Source organism: Oncorhynchus clarkii, chromosome 12, assembly GCF_045791955.1.
Source record: "Oncorhynchus clarkii lewisi isolate Uvic-CL-2024 chromosome 12, UVic_Ocla_1.0, whole genome shotgun sequence".
NCBI lineage: Eukaryota > Metazoa > Chordata > Actinopteri > Salmoniformes > Salmonidae > Oncorhynchus > Oncorhynchus clarkii.
In genome coordinates, this window is record NC_092158.1 from 9310464 (window position 1) to 9332105 (window position 21642).

Sequence of the window (21642 nt, forward strand, 5' to 3'; positions counted from 1 at the left end):
GGGAGAAAAAGGGGTAACATTAAATAAATAAATAAATAAATACAAATCTGCCGGTGAAACCTCTAATCTGAGAGCAGGGGGGGGGGGGGTTATCTATACACACTACATAGGGTCACCGCAACGTTTTCAACCCGAACGGAAGGCCAGGCACTGGGGCACAGCGTAGCCCCTCGTTGGGGACTTGACACAGGGTGAGAAGGGTATACTCACCATGAGCTCTGTTGACAGATGGAGGGCGGGGCTAGTGGAGGTGATCCATAGTGTTCTGGGAAGAGAAGAGGGAACACCAAAACATCATTACTAAAAACGCAGACAGAATAAAGGACGCAGCAATAAACAGCATCACGGCCGGTCACCAAATCAGTGAGCTCAGTGGAGGAGATCCAGGCATACGAGGTCAATCAAGGGTCAGAGCTCATTTGAGAGAAGCTAGCGGTTTATTACTTCTTGGCCATCCAGTTCAATAGACGGGGAGATGAACAACATCTTTCCAACTGCGGGGGACCAGAGGTTTAAGTGTTTGTGATGGCGTCCGCCGGCGATGACAATAGATAGAGAGGGCGAGCGAGAGGGCGAGCGAAAGAGAGAGGTCGGGCGAAAGAAAGATCGAGTGCGAGCGAGCGAGAGTTCGAGCGAGCGAAAGAGGGCATAAGAGAGCGAGCGACAGGAGTGGAGGAAGTGACCATTCTCCAGTAGCTTTGATGTTAAGAGGCCATGGGAGGGTTTTTAAAGTCTCCTCTGTCATGAGGATAATACAATCTGACACCAAAAGGGAAGGTGTCGTTGTGGTGGATTGAGAAAGAGAGAGAGTGAAAGGGAAGGAAGGAGAGCGAGCAAGATACACACAGAGAAACAAATGTAGATAAAGCAAGAGAGGGCACCCAGCTGGCATTTACAGCACAACCACGGAAACAGGGCTGCACAAGAGCGACCCCCCATCAACTGCCAATGAGCTAATAAAAGCCTTGTTCTACTTTAAGAAGTACATTGCTGAGCTAGTGTTTAACTTCATGTTGTAATATGGTATATCCAGTGAGTATACACTCCCAATCCCCCACATTAACATGCTGTAATATGGTATATCTAGTGAGTATACACTCCCAATCCCCCACATTAACGTGTTGTAATATGGTATATCCAGTGAGTATAGACCCCCAATCCCCCACATTAACAATGCTGTAATATGGTATATCCAATGAGTATACACCCCCAATCCCCCACATTAACGTGTTGTAATATGGTATATCCAGTGAGTATAGACTCCCAATCCCCCACATTAACATGTTGTAATATGGTATATCCAGTGAGTATAGACTCCCAATCCCCCACATTAACGTGTTATAATATGGTATATACAGTGAGTATAGACTCCCAATCCCCCACATTAACATGTTGTAATATGGTATATCCAGTGAGTATACACACCCAATCCTCCACATTGACTTACTTTGTCCTGGAGACGCAGGTGGGACATGCTGTGCTTCCTGTGAGGGGACAAAGTAGAGGCGACCAGCCTTAGTGACACACACACGACAAGGGAGGCGTTATGCTTTCCCTCAGAATCTACGACAACAGACTACAACACTGATGATTAACGTATGTAGTGTAGTTGCTGTGAATGACTGACTAAGTGGAACACACGTGTAAGATTTTTTTTTTGGGGGGGGGGGGGGGGGGGGGGGATTCTAAGTTGCTAGTAGAGTAGAACCCATGGCCTGAAGTGTTTAAGGTTGAATACCTAAAGCTAATACAATAGTGTGTAGTTGCATTAGGTTGTGCATCTCAGGCAACGCAGAGGGCCTTCAGGCTCAGAGGGCCTTCAGGCTCAGAGGGCCTTCAGGCTCACCTTGACTGGGAAGGAGAACTTGGAGGGCTCAACTGTGCTGGGCGTCTGGATGGCAGTCAGGAGAGGAGGCCAGGAGTGGGTCATTTCCTGAAGGAGGCAGAGAGAGAGGGGAGTCAACCCAGCGAGGAGGACTAACTACCCTACCCAGCAGGACCCAGAGAGGAGGACTAACTACCCTACCCAGCAAGGAGGACTAACTACCCTACCCAGCAGGACCCAGAGAGGAGGACTAACTACCCTACCCAGCAGGACCCAGTGAGGAGGTCGAGGAGGACTAACTACCCTACCCAGCAGGACCTAGTGAGGAGGTCGAGGAGTACTAACTACCCTACCCAGCAGGACCCAGTGAGGAGGACTAACTACCCTACCCAGCAAGACCCAGAGAGGACTAACTACCCTACCCAGCAAGACCCAGAGAGGACTAACTACCCTACCCAGCAGGACCCAGAGAGGACTAACTACCCTACCCAGCAAGACCCAGAGAGGACTAACTACCCTACCCAGCAGGACCCAGTGAGGAGGACTAACTACCCTACCCAGCAGGACCCAGTGAGGAGGACTAACTACCCTACCCAGCAGGACCCAGTGAGGAGGACTAACTACCCTACCCAGCAGGACCCAGTGAGGAGGACTAACTACCCTACCTAGCAGGACCCAGAGAGGACTAACTACCCTACCCAGCAGGACCCAGTGAGGAGGACTAACTACCCTACCCAGCAGGACCCAGAGAGGAGGACTAACTACCCTACCCAGCAGGACCCAGAGAGGAGGACTAACTACCCTACCCAGCAGGACCCAGAGAGGAGGACTAACTACTCTACCCAGCAGGACCCAGTGAGGACTAACTACCCTACCCAGCAAGACCCAGAGAGGACTAACTACCCTACCCAACAGGACCCAGTGAGGAGGACTAACTACCCTACCCAGCAAGACCCAGAGAGGACTAACTACCCTACCCAGCAGGACCTAGTGAGGACTAACTACCCTACCCAGCAGGACCCAGTGAGGACTAACTACCCTACCCAGCAGGACCCAGTGAGGAGGACTAACTACCCTACCCAGCAGGACCCAGTGAGGAGGACTAACTACCCTACCCAGCAAGACCCAGTGAGGAGGACTAACTACCCTACCCAGCAGGACCCAGTGAGGAGGACTAACTACCCTACCCAGCAGGACCCAGTGAGGAGGACTAACTACCCTACCCAGCAGGACCCAGAGAGGAGGACTAACTACCCTACCCAGCAGGACCCAGAGAGGAGGACTAACTACCCTACCCAGCAGGACCCAGAGAGGAGGACTAACTACCCTACCCAGCAGAACCCAGAGAGGAGGACTAACTACCCTACCCAGCAGGACCCAGAGAGGAGGACTAACTACCCTACCCAGCAGGACCCAGAGAGGAGGAGGACTAACTAAACTACCCAGCAGGACCCAGAGAGGAGGACTAACTACCCTACCCAGCAGGACTCAGTGAGGAGGACGAGGAGGACTAACTACCCTATCCAGCACGACGACGAGGAGGACTAACTACCCTATCCAGCAGGACCCAGTGAGGACAAGGAGGACTAACTACCCTATCCAGCAGGACGAGGAGGACTAACTACCCTACCCAACAGGACCCCTATGACGCATTCATACAGCACATGAAGTGGGGTTCTGTCCTGAATAAATGCTAGTTAGCTCTTTAAACATGGGTTGGATTTAACACAGGAATGTGAAAAGTGGCCATGTGCTCAGCAACTAAATCCCTCTTTTAGCCACGATGATAATGAACACTAGCAAACTGAGCAACCTCCACCTCTACACGATTCATTAGTAAAGATTTGAGAAGTGCTTACCCTCAGAATGTCTTCCACACAGTCAGCTTCATGTGACAGCGTCTGGAAGGCAGCACAACACTGTTTGAGTGACACAGAAACCAGCCAATAGGGGAAGCTTGAACAAAACACATACATGCATGGTTGTAAATGCACTGAAACAACTACGATCAAGTGACTTTCCCTGACACACACACACACACACACACACACCCCTGATACAGTCCAGTGAGCTTGAGAAGAGGCCCCTTCTCAGAGGTCAGACTGAGGCCAGGACAGGGTGTGTGTGTATGTGTGTGTGTGTGTCATCCATGATTGGAATTTCAGAGCTCAAAAGATGGTCACAGGATTTCAGTTCAAGTTCGGACAATCAGAGAATTTGCCTTTTTGGGTGGACTTTCATATTTAACAGCTTGCTTTTTTAGTTCTCTCTCTTGTATGTCACACAAACAAATAATACATGTTCAAGATTTGGGATAATTGTTTACAGCAATGTTTTAAGTTGTTTCTTATAAGAACAGCAATGTCTTGAGTGCACAGACATGTCAACTAAGGCTTACATGATTTAGGCTATTCATTGATAGGAATGTAAAAAAGGCAGGAACGATGTAGCGCGCATCAAATTATTTTATCAGATTAACATTCTGGGACACATTCTGACAACACAAACAACAGTATTCTGTTGTCACTTCAGCTTAGGTCAGCTGAGCCAAGCCGTTTTCAGTGAAACATTTCAACTGACTGGTTTCAGAAGCCAATAGAGTACCAAAGACAGACTTTTAAAAGATGTAGGCCTAAATTACACCATGTCAGGGATTTTTCTGCCATTGTAATCCTTGGGCGGGTCACCTAAGTGTTTTTTTCAGGGTCGCCTAAGTCCAAACAGTGTTAAAATCTTTTAAAAAATAAAATAAAAACTATACATTGGGATGAAAATATGCTTTCAAGTGTAAACTTAAACTACTACAGCCAGATATAAAACGCGTAGATATCTAACACGTAGAAAAGATCATGGACAAGTATGTTATTAAATAACCATCTTTGGGAACTAACAAATCACCAAAATAAAAGCTAGACCAGGGGTTCCCAAACATATTTGACCCTTGACGCCATTTTGATTAAAAAATATATATAGATATGTGACCACACTATGTAGAAAAGTGATATAATTTTAATTTTTTCATATATATATTTTTTTAAATTGGGATTATGACAGTCAATTGACTGAAATATATCCGAAAGGTTTTGGGAAGTTCAGAAGATCATCATGCAATCATTTTTAAAAATGTATTTCTGTTTAGAAAAGCAGCTCATTGAGGTCTTTTCCCCCTCAGTCTTAGTGTCCGTTCTCATCCACTCTGTTCTAATGAAGCTTGTGGGCATTGTAGACTGAAACAGAAGGCATATACAGTGCAATTGGGAAAGTATTGAGACCCCCTGTCAATTCACACACAATACCACACAACGACAAGACATTAATACAAAAAATAAAAAAAACAGGAAGTATCATATTTACAAAAGTATTCAGACCCTTTACTCAGTACTTTGTTGAAAAGCACCTTTGGCAACAATTACAGCTGAGTCTTCTTGGGTATGACGCTACAAGCTTGGCACGCCTGTAATAGCGTTGCTGCACAGCTATTTTCAGGTCTCTCCAGAGATGGTCGATCTGGTTCATGTCTGAGCTCTTGCTTGGCCACTCAAGGACATTCAGAGACTTGCCCCGAAGCCACTCATGTGTTGTCTTGACTGTGTGCTTAGGGTCGTTGTCCTGTTGGAAGGTGAACCTTTAACCCAGTCTGAGGTCCTGAGCAGGTTTTCATCAAGGATCTCAGCTATTTTCAGGTCTTTACGGAGATGTTCAATTGGGTTCAAGACCGGGCTCTGGTTGGGCCACTCAAAGAGCAGGTTTTCATCAAGGATCACTCTGTACTTTGCTCAAGTGATCTTTCCCTTGATCCTAACTAGTCTCCCAGTCCCTGCCGCTGAAAAACATCTCCACACAGGCACGTTCACACAGATGAGCAGAGACCCTGGGCATCATTCCTTTGGTGTTTTTCAGAGTCAATAGAAAGGCCTCTTTTAGCGTCCTAAGTTTTCATAACTGTGACCTTAAGACACTAACAGCTTACAGACAGACGGTAGGCAATTAACAATCGTTCTACAGGTGCATGTTCATTAATTGTTTATGGTTCATTGAACAAGCATGGGAAACAGTGTTTAAACCCTTTACAATGAAGATCTGTGAAGTTATTTGGATTTTTACAAATTATCTTTGGAAGACGGGGTCCTGAATAAGTTGATCAGACGACAAATCCTTTTTGGTGGTGGGTATAGCTTCCATATGAAACAGCCTGATGCAAATCCGCAGTGAATTCACTTACACCCCCGTTTTCCGTCACAATTTGCTTTTACCACATGTAATGATTTGCATGACATTGCTAAAAAATGCAGTCTGGTTTGTTGTAATGTTGTACAGTAAGTGTACTGTAACGATTAACCCTCTCATATGAATATGCATTTTTTTAAATAGGCTAATGTTACTTGATGAAGACATGCTGTTAGCAACTCTGAGCTTTTGTCTTGAAGCAAAAAAATTAAAGGAGTGTAGCCTACAGACGAGAAGAATGACCCCGTCGTCTGCACATGCTTGTTAATTGTTGCATTACTCAAGAGTGTAATGTGGTTAAGATTAAGTCGCTTGCATTGTTCAAGCACCCCTCTACACACAACAGTGAGTTAATTAGTTTCAATTCAGCCGTGTAGGTGTTTCATTTGTTTTGTCTGTCAGACTGACTCATCAACATAACAGCACTCAGACGCTTAACCACCGACTCCTAGGCTACGTCCCCAAATTCCCCATATAGAGCACTATTTTTGACCAGGGCCCTATGGTTTCTAATCAAAAGTAGTGCACTATGTAGGGGATAGGGTGCCATTTTGGGACAAACACCACCAAAACAGTAGAATGTCAAACCACAGGCAATTACAATCAGACTTCTCTCCTCAGACTACTGCTGCACCATAACAGTGGTTAGGGGTTAGTGCCTAACAACTACTGTACTCCAACATACCATCTTGGAAGTGAAATATTTGTTTATAAAAACTATGGAAGGGATTATGTCCCCGATACGGTAATTCTTCAACAACAACAAAAAGCTTCAGCACAAAACATGGTGTTGTGTGACAAGTCTTTCACTGTTTAACCCCCCCCCCCCCCCCCCTCCTCAGGTTTCCATGTTTCAGATAAGAGGACTAAAAGTGGTCTTCACTCAGGTCACAGCGATAGTTACGTAAGGTGGTGAGGAAATGTATTGTGCTGCTGAAGGGAGGGCTGAGTGGAGAACTGCTGCTGGCAAGCTCTCAGTGGCAGCTGAGGTCAATAGCTGCCTGGCTGGCTACCACACAAACAGCACTAAGCGTGGAGGGGTGGGGGGGGGGGCTTTTCTCTCTGTTGGAGTGAACAATGCCACACCGCAGCACAAGCACAGCCTGGACGGGAGAGCCACTTAATACTTAGCCAACCAGTGCTGACTAGGTCATTAAATGTAGATAGCCACACATCAAGGGTTCCAGGATTTAGTCTTTAGAAGAGGTGTGTGTGTGTGTGTGTGCTGGCTACTACTGCTCAGACAGAACTACACATCACCTGGGGCTGCTGGGCGAAGAGAGAGGGGCATCCCAACCTAACATGTAAATCAAAGCTTATAAGTGGCATACACAGATTTGTGGATGTTATCGCAGGTGCAGCGAAATGCTTAAGTTTCTAGCTACAACAGAGCAGCAATATGTAGCAACACACACATCCACAAGTTTATAAAATAATTAAGACAGAATGAGCAGTATCAAAAAGAGCAATGCGAGTCCGGAATACAAATATATACGAAACGGTTCCGTATTTCACTGAAAGAATAAAACGTTTTGTTTTTCGAAATGATAGTTTCCGGATTTGACCATATTATTATTATTAACCCAAGGCTCGTATATTTCTGTGTTTTATTATATTATAATTAAGTCTATGATTTGATAGAGCAGTCTGACTGAGCGGTGGTCGGCAGCAGCAGGCTCGTAAGCATTCATTCAAACAGCACTTTAATGCATTTGCCAGCAGCTCTTCACAATGCTTCAAGCAGTGCGCTGTTTACGACTTCAAGCCTATCAACTCCCGAGATTAGGCTGGCAATTAGAAGACCTATTAGAACATCCAATAGTTAAAAGGTCTATATGAAATACAAATGGTATAGAGAGAAATTATCTACCTCACTTATCTATTATCTACCTCACTTGCTTTGGCAATGTTAAACACATGTTTCCCATGCCAATAAAGCCCTTGAATTGAAATAGTATAATAAGTACAACCTAAAACTTCTTACCTGGGAATATTGAAGGCTCATGTTAAAAGGAAACCACCAGCATTTCATATGTTCTCATGTTCTGAGCAAGGAACTTAAACGTTAGTGCGATATGTGCCATGTAAGAAAGCTTTCTTTCATTCAGTATTGTTGTAATTGTCATTAATACAAATATATATATATAAAAAAAAATAATTTAAAAAATGATAATCGTCCGACCTCTAATATCAATACATACACACAAACTATCTAGATCAAATAAGGGCCGTGTGTCATGTGGTGTCGGTGTATCTTTTTTTTTTTTTTATTTATACCAGGTTTGCTGTTTATTTGAGCAATATGAGATGGATCAGAGTTGCATGCAATAAGGGCTCTATATAAAATACTGAATGCCTTCTTGAATTTGTTCTGGATTTGGGGACTGTGAAGAGACCCTTGGTGGCATATCTGGTGTGGTGAGTGTGCGTTTCAGAGCTGTGCTTTATCAACACTTTCTTATAAGAAGGAAGAAGTGATGCAGACAGTCGCTACTCAACTCTTAGCCAAGAGAGACTGGCATGCATAGTATTTATAGTAGTATAGTATTAATAAAAATCAGCTCTCTGATTACAATGGGCCAGATAAAGCTTAACTGTATTTTCTAGCAGCACTTGACCACATGACTGGACAATAATCAAGATAAAAACTAGAGACGGCAGGACTTGCTTTGTGTAGTGTGTCAAAAAAGCAGAACATCTACTACGGACTGACCTTTCCCTATCTTTACAACCACTGAATCTATACGTTCTAACCGAGACAGTTTACAAGCCAAGGTTAACAACAAGCAATTTAGTTTCCTCAACTTGTTCAAGAGCCACACCATTCACTACCAGATTCAGCGGAGGTCTAGCGCTTAGGGAATGATTGTACCAAATACAGCGCTTTAAGTTGTAAGAGATGTTCAGGACGAGCTTAATACTGCCTACCCATTCCAAAACTCTTCGTTATGGGCTTCGGTGACCTCATTAACTGTGGTCGCTAACGTGTACAGTACCAGTCAAGTTTGGACACCTGTTCATTCAAGGTTTTTTTTTTTTTTTTTTACTATTGTAGAATAATATTGAAGATATCAAAACTATGAAATAACACATATGGAATCATGTCGTAACCCCAAAAGATATTTTGATTTCTTAAGTAGCCACCCGTTGCCTTGACAGCTTTGCACTCTTGGCATTCTCTCAACCAGCTTCATGAGGAATGCTTTTTCAACAGTTTGAAGTAGTTCCCACATATGCTGAGCACTTGTTGGCTGCTTTTCCTTCACTCTGTGGTCCAACTCACCCCAAACCATCTCAATTGGGTTGAGGTTGGGCGATTGTGGAGGCCAGGTCATCTGATGTAGCACTCATCATTCTCATTCTTGGTCAAATAGTCCTTACACAGCCTGGAGGTGTGCTGGGTCATTGTCCTTTTGAAAAACAAATGATAGTGGGACTAAGAGCAAACCAGATGGGATGTTGCTGCAGAACACTGTGGTAGCGTGTGCCTTGAATTCTAAATAAATCAGTGTCACGAGCAAAGCACCATCACACCACCACCTCCATGCTTCACGGTGGGAACCACACACGTGGAGATCATCCGTTCACCTACAAAGACAAAGCTCAGATTTCCACCGGTCTAATGTCCATTGCTCGTGTTTCTTGGTCCCAGCAAGTCTCTACTTATTGGCGTCCTTTAGTTGTGGTTCCTTTGCAACAATTTGACCATGGGGCGGCAGGGTAGCCTAGTGGTTAGAGCGTTGGACTAGTAACTGGAACGTTGCAAGTACAAATCCCCGAGCTGACAAGGTACAAATCTGTCGTTCTGCCCCTGAACAGGCAGTTTACCCACTGTTCACGCAGTCTCCTCTGAACAGTTGATGTTGAGATGTGTCTGTTACTTGAACTCATTTATTTGGGTTGCAATCTGAGGTGCAATTAACACTAATGAACTCTGGGTCTTCCTTTCCTGAGAGACAGTTTCATCATGGCACTTGATTGTTCAAGTGAAGTTGCAAAAACCAACTTTAAAAAAGTTCTTGAAATTTTCCAGATTGACTTATCTTCATGTCTTACTGTCGTTTCCCTTTGCTTATTTGAGCTGTTCTTGCCATAATATGGACATGGTCTTTTACCACCCCTACCTCATCACAACACAACTGATTGGCATTAAGAAATTCCACAAATTCACTTTTAAACAAGGCACACCTGTTAATTGAAATGCATTCCAGGTGACTACCTCATGAAACTGGTTGAGAAAATGCCAAGAGTGTGCAAAGCTGTCAAGGCAAATGGTGGCTAATTTGAAGAATCTCAAATACATTCACAAAAGGCTTTAATACCAGTGGGGTGTCATCGGTAAATATATTTTATAAACTAGGAGGGCCTACATGTTTGATATTCCATTAAAGAAAACCTTCCGAGTTCTATTAGATACATTGCTATATCATGGATTCAGAGCTAAGGTTGAAAATCCATAAAACAAGTTCTCAACAGGTTATGGTCAATCATTTCAAAGGCTGCACTGAAATCTAACAGTACAGCTCCCACAATCTTATCGTCAGTCATGTGTATCAGTGCAGTCAGAACATGTTGATTGCCTTTTTCTACAAGCATGCTAAAAGTCTGTTCATTTGTTTACTGAGAAATAGCATTGTATTTGGTCCAAAAAAATCCCAACTGTTTGCTAAGAGCTGGAAGCAAGCTTATGGGTCTGCTGTTAGAGCAGGTAAAGGCCGCTTTACCACTCATGGGTAGCGGAATGACTTTGGCTTCCCTCCAGGCCTGAGGACAAAGACTATCCTCTTTCCTCTATTAAAGACATGACCGACAGGAGTGGCTATAGAGTCAGCTACCATCCTCAGTAGCTTTTCATCTAATACCCTGACTACACTGCACGCGTCACGTGCGTTACAAAATTAATTTAGAAATCTATATTATTCAATTATTGCGCGCGCCAACGAGCGTCTGCGTTGCCAAGGGCTAAAATAGAAGTTCTATTTGTGACGCAGATCGTGCTGCAAGTCCTGCCTCTATCTCCTCATTGGTTTATAGAAGCAGGTACCCACGTGCCATCTCCTCATTGGTTATACCCACATGGTGATTGAAAGACGAACTGTGTTGCTGGCCGTAGTGGTAATACTATGAAAGTTTAGATGGCTATCCCCATATAAGTTCAAAGATGAAAAAGCCTGGAAGGTGGAGAGATGACTAGAAATGACTGTGTTGACCGTTTTGTGTGTGGATTAATTGTCGGTGTAGAGGACCTTGTGCATTTCAGGTAAAATAACTATGTTTATATCCAAGGACAAATTAGCTAGCAAATGCTAGCAAAAAGCTAGCTAAATTGCCATAAATGTTTAATGCTTTTCGACCTGTCCCCAAATTAATGTAATTGGTTCAGTTTGTTTCGATATTTTAACCTGCGTGTCATGATCGCGTTTGGTGTGGGGGGACAAAATAAATTGATGCACGATGGCACACGCACGCAGCCGGTTTGGGTTCCGTGTCAGTTGTCAACGCCAGGAGTTCAGTATTGAGCAATAATTTTTCCACCTGTCCCACACTAACTTTACAAAATTATAACTTAGTGCTTTTCTTTCATTATTCATTTTTTTTTATGCATGAATACGATGGCTCACTGTTCGTTGTTGGCATTAACTGCTTAAGTTCGCCCACTTTGCCAATGAGGTAATCATTAAAATAATAGCCAACATTACATAGTTTTGTAATGAATAAGCCATCTGATTCAATGGAGTTCAATGTGTCTTTCTACCCACAACGTAATTTAAAGTATGCCAAAGTTATTTCCCATATCATTGATATTGGCTTCATAAGTTTCTTATTTTTGTTAAGTTTAGTCACAATTTCCAGTAAGTGAGCCAGACTTAGCCAGTCTTTTTGACCCCCCCCCCCCCTCCAACATCTTTCAACCATACAATTTTTCAATTCCTCATCAATCCATGGAGCCAGTTTTAAAAAGTTAGTTTAACAGTTGCATGTTTATCAATAATTGGAAGAAGCCATTTCATAAATTCATTAAAAGGCGTAGCGTCTGGATGTTCCTTATTAAAATCACATCAAACCAACACATTTTTTTTTTTACATCATTCACATAGTCACAGCAAAAACGTTGATGATCTAAGACTATTTTAGGCCCAGCTTTAGGAACCTTGGTTGTCCTAGATATAGTCACTATATTGTCATCATTACATCCAATGTGTGTGTATACAGCTTTAGAAGAGAGTTCTACATTATTAGTAAAAATGTGATCAATGAATGTGGATGATCTTGTTCCTGTCGTGTTTGTAAACACCCTGGTAGGTTGATTAATAACCTGAACCAGATTACAGGCAGTGGGTAGTGAAGCTTCCTGTTGAGCGGACAGCTTGATGAAAGACAGCCAATATTCAGGTCCAAAAGAAAGTACACCTCTGTGTTTACACCATCGGGCATTTCACACACATTATTTAGATACTGACTGTTGGCACTTGGTGGCCTATAGCAACACCCCAAAATAATGAGGCAGGTGAACCTGCAACCACAACACTTCAATAACACTTGACATGAGATTTTTCTCTAAGCGTTACTGGGATATGGCTCTGAATATATATAGCAACACCTTCCTGTTACTACTGCTTTATCAAATTAATTATCTAAGCGAGTCTCAGAAACGACTAATATATGTATGCTATCAGATGTTAGCAAGTTATTGATTTCATGAACCTTATTTCTAAGGTTACATATTAATATGGGCTATTTTCAGCCCTTTCTTGGGTAGCTTCTCCAAGATAGACATAATATGGAAAAGAGCAAACAAAGCAAAATATACATTTAGTCCATTAATCATTTGGTGTGTGTGTGTGTGTGTGTGTGTGTGCGCGCGCTGCAGCGTTGAAGCTACATTACCCATAGGCTTGGCTCTCTCGTTCCTTCCAGGCTCCTGGGAGGGAGGGTGGACAATGAGCCGGTCATATCAGATGTAAGCAATGTCCCCACATGCTCTGGCAGCTTTCATGGCTGGGATAGTTATTTTCTCTTCTGGCCCACAGCTTCAGGGTAATCCTCGTTGCGGAAGATGTACACTCCTTTCAAGTTCTTGGCTCTTTCCAGAACCGCTACCTTGTCCTTGAACCTCAGGAACTTGGCGACTATCGGCCTGGGCCTGTCACCTGGGCCTGTCACCTGGGCCGGTGGTGGGTTTTCCAGTCCTATGGGCACACTCCAACTCAGATCTTCCTGTGGTATATCTTCAGTTTCTCCGAGACAATTTCCCTCACTTTGTCCAGACTCCGTCCAATCTGGCATAAGCTAACCATTTAGCTTTCTAGTTAACTAGCTAGTAAATTAGGTATGCTAATCTATAAATTAGGGCCTAATAAAAAAAATGTATTTAAATGGATAATTTCCTTTTATGAATTGTAATTCAGTAAAATCATTGAAGTTTGTTCTTCAGTATAGATAATGTATGGAAAAACGGTCTACAATGTACATATGAAGTGGGTAAAACAGTTTGTAAACATTATTCAAGTGACCAGTGTTCAATGACTATGTATATAGGGCTGCAGTCTCTATAGGGACAGTGTCTAAGGTTCTGGGCAGGGTACCGAGGCCGGCTAATGATGACTAACAGCCTGATGGCCTGGAGATAAACAGCTTCTTTCAGTCTCTCGTTCCCAGCTTTGATGCACCTGTACTGTCTCTGCCTTCTAGATGGTAGCAGGGTGAACAGGCTGTGGCTCAGGTGGCTGAGGTCCTTGATCTTCTTGGCCTTCTTGTGACACCGGGTGCTGTAGATCTCCTGGAGGGCAGGCAGTGTGAGGTTGCAGGCAGTGCAGAATGCTCTCATTGGTGCATCTGCAGAAGTTTGTGAGGGTCTTAGGGGTCAAGCCAAATTTCTTCAGCCTCTTGAAGGGGGCGGTCGTTTTGACAATATCGCAATATAATTTTTGCGCTAGTTTGCTGCATCTGAACCGAAATACCAGTATTTTTCCTTCATAGCTTATTCTCCATCTTGTTTTTAAATAGGGAGCAGAAAAAAATGTCTGCGCTAGTATTTCCATGACTGATCAATGTCTCCATGTTTTCTCATGTCTCCATCTTGTCCCTCTGCAGCAGACATATGGTGAGCAATGTTTGGAACATCGAATTACAATATATAGAGTCGTAACACACATTGTATCAGCACTGAAGTATCATGATAATATGGTATCACGAGGACCCTGGCAGTCCTACAGAGTATGCCTCGAAATGTCAAGCTTAGTCTTATTTTTATTTTTTTAACTCTGTAGCCAAGATGAATCATAATTACTGCCAACACGACACACCCTTCTTTCCAAACCCCATACTACTGTAGAGTCGGCCACCAGACTACTGCTCAACCACATTCCAACACACACACACACACACACACACGACTAACCAACGCTGGGGATCTAGGATGGGGTACAATGGCATGGACTGTTTCCAAACAGGAACCATGTCTGGATCACAACAAACAATCACCATAGCAACACCACCTCACTGCATTCAATATGTGTACCAGACAGGCAGTATAGTCTAGCTACTTTGAGTATTGCAGTTCTAGGTGAGGAGACTTAGGCTGTGTTTACATAGGCAGCCCAATTAGAGACAAAAGATCTGATTGGTTAAAAGACCAAAAAGTAGAAAAACATCAGAATTCGGTTGAATACAGCCTTAGAAAATGTACAACTGTGTGATATAAAATCTAGGAATCTGTTTGGCCTACCTTGAGTTTGGCCAGTGGCTACAGAGAAGCCTCCTCAACAACCATGTATTACTACTGACTGTGATCGTCTCACTGCGTGTTAAAAAGCACCAGACTGCCGGGCCTGATGACAGTGTGCGCGTGTGGGCGTTTTGCTGAAGTGCAAAGCCACACAAAACACACACCCATTTCTCGGAGCGCCTTTTACTTCAGCCTCGTCACTGACCCCAAAATAAGACTTTCCTGATTGTCCCCACTACTAAGCATACGTCATTATGTCCAACATGTGTGCTACAGATCCAACGCATTACTATGTTTAGTCTCGGCTTCACTTCTGTTTATCAGTACTTTATTTAAAACATTTGCTGAGCGTATCACAAGCAAGCATTTATTTTGTTTTAGTTCATAGGTCTATGTGGAAACTTATTGAACCAAACAGTTTCTCTCCGTACCTTCAGCCCCACTCAAAAAGTTCCCAGGTGCCTCAGAGTCTGAGTTGCCCAGGCAAACAACCAGAGAGAGAGAGATTATTGTGCTAAATTCCATTGTTAAATCGCAGAAGCATTACACTACTGTATGACTGAGGCAAGGCTTAGACAGCAGAGTAGAGCACAATGCTTCAAGTAGCCGGCGAGGGAGAGAGCAGGCAGCTTCAAGCTCGATAACCAATGGAACCCCAGGCACAAAAAAAAAAACACCTCTACATCACCCACTCTCCAGGACATTCACTATGGATTCAAATCAATGAAACATCAGGACTGCATGTGTTCAGTAGGACACAACATTGTGGAATGTTCAGATAGACATATATAATCTAGAACAGATGTGCCTCTCTGACAATGACTAGGAGAGTTATCTGACCCCGTCAGCTCTATTTGTGTTCAGTTTGTAGAGTGAGGGGTGAGTTGAAGGTTCGGGGTTATGAGTCACTACACAGCTATCCTCTGCTGGATTAGCGCCCGCAATGGGTGGAAACGGCAGCCTGCCAAATCAGCACTGCTGGGTTAGTGTCCACGTGTACCAGGGCCAGGCGAGGCAGGGGCCAGGGCAGGGCGAGAAAGGGGTCCCCAACAATGAGCAGAGCTGCTGCAGGTGCAGCTTGGGCTGTGGGTAGGGAGGGTGAGAGGGGGGGGGGGGAGAGAGACAGGCCACATTCCACATAAGAGAGACGGTTAATATATTTGGATTGTGGACAAGCCTTGGAATGGCTGGATTAATAAAACTATGACGTGTGCCGCTCTGCTCTCAGGAGACGTCCAAACTGGGTGGAGAGAAAGTTGGAGAATAATCTTGGCTCAAAACAGTATCGTCAACAAGCTCAGCTCTTCCAGGGTTTATACATAGAAAAGTCTTGGAAGGGCAACATAAAAAAATAATAATAATCATCAGGGAGAATCTAAAATTCAAAAAAAATGTCATGGTATGATTGGTTTTGTTATAATGTTTGAGTCACTGAGAATAAGAATACGGCATAAAGCATGGCAAAATGTGTAAAATAGCAGGAAACTAGGTTTAAAACAGTAAAGATTTCTTTACTTTGCTCCAAAAAACGATTCAAACGTTACAAAATCTATTGATTATAATACATTCTTTCTACCCTCCAAAAATGCATAATCTTTTGTGACAATTGATGAGTCTTCTTCATTGAGTGACAACCCATGTTATTTCCTTGGTTACCGCCATCTATCCCCTGTTGAAAATTCTGTTTTAATGGAATAAAAGCTACCGGAGGGAGGCAAGTCATACCTGCTGAACGGGGCTGACAATAAATGTTATGTTGATTGTTTAATTTCACCATCAGCAATAGCTTTGGAAGTGTTTCTTTAAAACAAAAATCAGTGTATATGTTAATTTTTAGAGATGAAATTATCAACTAAACCCTGTATAAATGAGGAATCTCTTTTGCGAGGCGCACTGCATGGACGAATCGAGAAGAGGATCACTCCATAAAAATAAAAACTTCCAAACGCTCAAAACCATTCGATTGTGCTATATACAGTGCATTCGGAAAGTATTCAGACTCCTTGACTTTTCTACATTTTGTTAAAATGTATTAAAATAAAAATCCTCATCAACCTACACACAATACCCCATAATGACATAGAGAAAACAGTTTAGAAATTTTAGCAAATGTATTCAAAATACAAACAGAAATACCTTATTTACATAAGTATTCAGACCATTTGCTATGAGACTCGAACATTGAGCGCAGGTGCATCCCGTTTCCATTGACCATCCTAGAGATGTTTCTACAACTTAATTGGAGTCCACCTGTGGTAAATTCAATTGATTGGACATGATTTGGAAAGCCACACCAGTCTATATAATGTCCCACAGTTGGCAGTGCATGTCAGAGCAAAAACCAAGTAATGAGATCGAAGGAATTGTCCGTAGAGCTCTGAGACAGTAATTGTGTCGAGGCACAGATCTGGGGAAGGGTACCAAAAAATGTCTGAAGCATTGAAGGTCCACACAGTGACCTCAATCATTCTTAAATGGAAGAAGTTTAGAACAACAAAGACCTAGAACTGGCCACCTAGCCAAACTGAGCAATCGGGGGAGAAGAGCCTTGGTCAGTGAGGTGAACAAGAACCCGATGCTCACTTTGACAGAGCTCCATAGTTCCTCTGTGGATCTTAGATGGGAGAATCTTCCAGAAGGACAACCATCTCTGCAGCATTACACCAAGCAGGCCTTTATGGTAGATTGGCAGATGGAAGCCACATGACAGCCCGCTTGGAGTTTGTCAAAAAGCACCTTAAGACTCATCTCAGACCATGAGAAACAAGATTCTCTGGTCTGATGAAACCAAGATCGAACTCTTTGGCCTGAATGCCAAGCGTCACGTCACATCTGGAGGAAACCTGGCACCATCCCTACGGTGAAGCATGGTGGTGGCAGCATCATGCTGTGGGGATGTTTTCAGCAGCAGGGACTGGGAGACTAGTCAGGATCGAGGGAAAGATGAATAGAGCAAAGTACAAAGAGATCCTTGATGAAAACCTGCACAGGACCTCATACTGGGGTGAAGGTTCACCTTCTAAACAGGACAACGACCCTAAGTACACAGCCAAGACAACGCAGGAGTGGCTTCGGGGCAAGTCTCTGAATGTCCTTGAGCGGTCAAGCAAGAGCTCAGACTTGAACCAGATCGACCATCTCTGGAGAGACCTGAACACTCCCCATCCAACCTGACAGAGCTTGAGAGGATCTGCAAAGAATGGGAGAAACTCTCCTTTAGCGTCATACAGAAGAAGACTCGAGGCTGTAATCGCTGCTCCCCCCCAAAAAAGCTACATTGCTCCATCCCTTAATCTGACAGTGGGGTGGTAGATGTCTAGTATCCTTATAGCTCAAATCAGGTTCAAGACATGTCATAGACATGCATCACATACACATATCCACCCAACCCAAACAGATCCAGCTCAGACTCCCAGCTCGAGCCCAATCAGCAGCAGATCCATTTAGAATGGAACATGAAGGTTTATGCAACAAATGTCAGTGCATCGAATCATATCAAATCGATTTATTCTCTAATCCAAACGCATCGTTCCTGCGTTGTATTAGTGCCCATGTACCGAGCCTTCAGGAAGTATTCACACCCCTTGACTTTTTCCACATTTGGTTGTGTCTGAATTTAAAATTGATTGAGATTTTTGGTCACTGGCCCACACACACACACACACACACACACACACACACACACACACACACACACACACACACACACACACACACACACACACACACACACACACACACACACACACACACACACACACACACACACAATATCCCCATAATGTCAAAGTGGAATTATGTTGTGCTTTTTTGTATAAATACAACAAAAATGAAAAAGCTCAGTCAATAAATATTCAACTAATTTGTTCAGGAGTAAAAATGACTAGTCACATAATAAGTTGCATGGGCTCACTCTGTGTGCAAAAATAGTGTTAAACATGATTTTTGAATGACTACTTCATCTCTGTACCCCACACATACAATTATCTGTAAGGTCCCTCAGTTGAGCAGTTAATTTCAAACACAAAGACCAGGGAGGGATTTCAATAACTCGCCAAGATGGGTAAAAAATTGGTAGATGGGTAATTTTTTAACATTTAAATAAAAACTTGACAAATATCCCTTTGAGCATGGTAAAGTTATTACACTTTGGATGGTGTATCAATACACCCAGTCACTACAAAGATACAGGTGTCCTTCCAAACTCAGTCACCGGAGAGGAAGGATTTCAGCATGAGGCCAATGGTGTCTTTAAAACAGTTACTGGGTTTAAAGGCTGTTATAGGAGAAAACGGATCAACATAGTTTACTCCACAAGACTAACCTAATTGACAAAGAACAAAGCCTGTATAGATTTTTTTTTTAATATTACAAAACATGCATCCTGTTTGCAACAAGGCACTAAAGTAATACTGCAAAGTATTTGGCATAGCAATTCTTTTTTTTTTAATGTTTGGGGCAAATCCAATACAACACATTACCGAGTACCACTCTCTATATTTTCAAGTAGCGGCCGATTACATTGCATTCCACGAGGAAACTGCGTGGCAGGCTGACCACCTGTTACGCAAGAACAGCAAGGAGCCAACGTAAGTTGCTAGCTAGCATTAAACCTATCTTCAAATAATCACTAGTTAACTAGCTTGCCCTGCGTTGCATATAATCAATGCAGTGCCTGTTTATCATCGAATCACAGCCTACTTCGCCAAACGGGTGATGATTTAACAAAGGCGCATTTGAAAAAAAGCACAATTGTTGAACGACTGTACCAAACCATAAACATCAATGCCTTTCTTAAAATCGATACACAGAAGTAAATATTTTTAAACCTGCATATTTAGTTAAAACAAATTCATGTTAGCAGGCAATATTAACTAGGGAAATTGTGTCACTTCTCTTGCGTTCATTGCACGCAGTTTGGGCAGCCTGGCTCGTTGCGAACTAATTTGCCAGAATTTTACATCATTATAACATAACATTGAAGCCTGTGCAATGTAACAGCAATATTTAGACTTAGGGTTGCCACCCGTTAGATAAAATACGTAACGGTTCCGTAATTGGAGAATAAAGAAAGAATGAATACTGAAAGAATAAACATTTTGTTTTTGAAATGATAGTTTCCAGATTTTACCATATTAATGAACAACGGCTCATATTTCTTTGTTTATTATATTATAATTAAGTCTATGATTTGATATAGCAGTCTGACTGAGCGGTGGTAGGCAGCAGCAGGCTCGTAAGCATTCATTCAAACTTTACTGCGTTTGCCAGCAGCTCTTAGCAATGCTTGATCTCAGCTCTGTTTTTTAACTTCAAGCATATCAACTCCTAAGAAGTGCCTATTAGAACATCCAATAGTCAAAGATATACAAATGGTAGAGAGAGAAATAGTCGACGTGTCATAATTCCTACAATAACTGCAACCAAATATTTCTTTACTGGGAATATTGAAGAACTGGGAATATTGAACCACCAGCTTTCATATGTTCTGAGCAAGGAACCTAAACGTTAGCTTTTTTTTACATGGCACATATTGCACCTTTACTTTCTTCTCCAAAACTTTGTTTTTGCATTATTTAAACCAAATTGAACATGTTTCATTATTTACTTGAAACTAAATAATGTATTATATTAAGTCAAAATAAGTGTTCATTGTTCATTCAGTATTGTCATGTCATATATATATATATATATATATATATTAAATAAATAAATAAATAAAATGGCCGATTAAATCGGTATCGACTTTTTTTGGTCCTCCAAGTCAGTATCGGTGTTGAAAGATCACAATTGGTCGACCTCTACCTAAAACAAGTACAAATCTACACTGGAGTTTCCGACCAAGAAGTAATGAATGTTACCGAATTGGCCGAGTTACAGTTTTGACTTAAATCTACTTTAAAAATCTTTGGCAAGACTTGAAAATGGGCTCACAGCTGTAAAATCACTGCCGAAGGTCACGAACATACATTGACTCAAGGTGTGTGAATAATTACGTCAATTAGATATTTAACTTTCAATAAAAATGTGAAAACAGGTCTAAAAACATGTTGTTTTCACTTTGTCATTATGTGGGTCGTGTGTGAGATTTTGAAGGAAAAAAATGCATTCATGCTGCAACAAGTAGAATATGAACACCATCTTAAGGTACTGTATCTTAGTCATTTATTTATTTATTTTACCTTTATGTAACTAGGCAAGTCAGTTGAGAACAAATTCTTATTTTCAATGACGGCCTAGGAACAGTGGGTTAACTGCCTGTTCAGGGGTAGAACGACAGATTTGTACCTTGTCAGCTCGGGGGTTTGAACTTGCAGCCTTCCGGTTTGAACTTGCAGCCTTCCGGTTACTAGTCCAACGCTCTAACCACTTTAGCTATGATCCAGAGACTCACAGGAGAAACTGCTCAAGGGCACAGACAGACATATTTTATTTTTTAACCTAGTCGGCTTCAGGGACTCGAACCAGTGACCTTTTGGTTACTGGCCCAATGCTCTTAACCGCTAGGCCGACCCTGTATCAAGACAAGTGTGAAATCTTCATGAAAAGGGGAAAGACGCACATTCCTAACGATTAGACCAATTATGCCAGCATTCACTTATTGAGACGAAATGGTCACCCGTCTGTCTCGGTGAGCATTCATTATCATTGGAGACTACAGGACACAGGTGTGGAATGCACTAAAAAGTTAGGGGACAGATTATTTCCCTGTTGGGTGTCCATCGTCTGTTCCTCCTACAGGTAAACAGGCAGGATGAGGTCCCATCGCAAAGTGTGCATCCCAAATGGCACCCTATTCCCTTTATAGTGCACTGCTTTTAAAAATCAGAGCCCTATGGGGGTCCCGCTCAAAAGTAGTACA

At 42.7% G+C, this 21642-nt stretch overlaps 1 protein-coding gene across 3 annotated transcripts in view; it reads right to left on the reverse strand.

Moving 5' to 3' along the window:
* The window catches only part of LOC139422686 (AF4/FMR2 family member 1-like), a 72329-nt gene that overhangs the window by 31503 nt on the left and 19184 nt on the right, over nt 1-21642 (reverse strand). For all 3 annotated transcript variants that reach the window (XM_071173889.1, XM_071173888.1, XM_071173890.1), the window contains exons 4-7: nt 3685-3726; nt 1847-1933; nt 1448-1484; nt 211-265 (exon numbers count right to left, since the gene is read on the reverse strand). In XM_071173889.1, coding sequence (XP_071029990.1) covers nt 211-265; nt 1448-1484; nt 1847-1933; nt 3685-3726 — 221 coding nt within the window. The remainder of the gene's footprint in view (nt 1-210; nt 266-1447; nt 1485-1846; nt 1934-3684; nt 3727-21642) is intronic.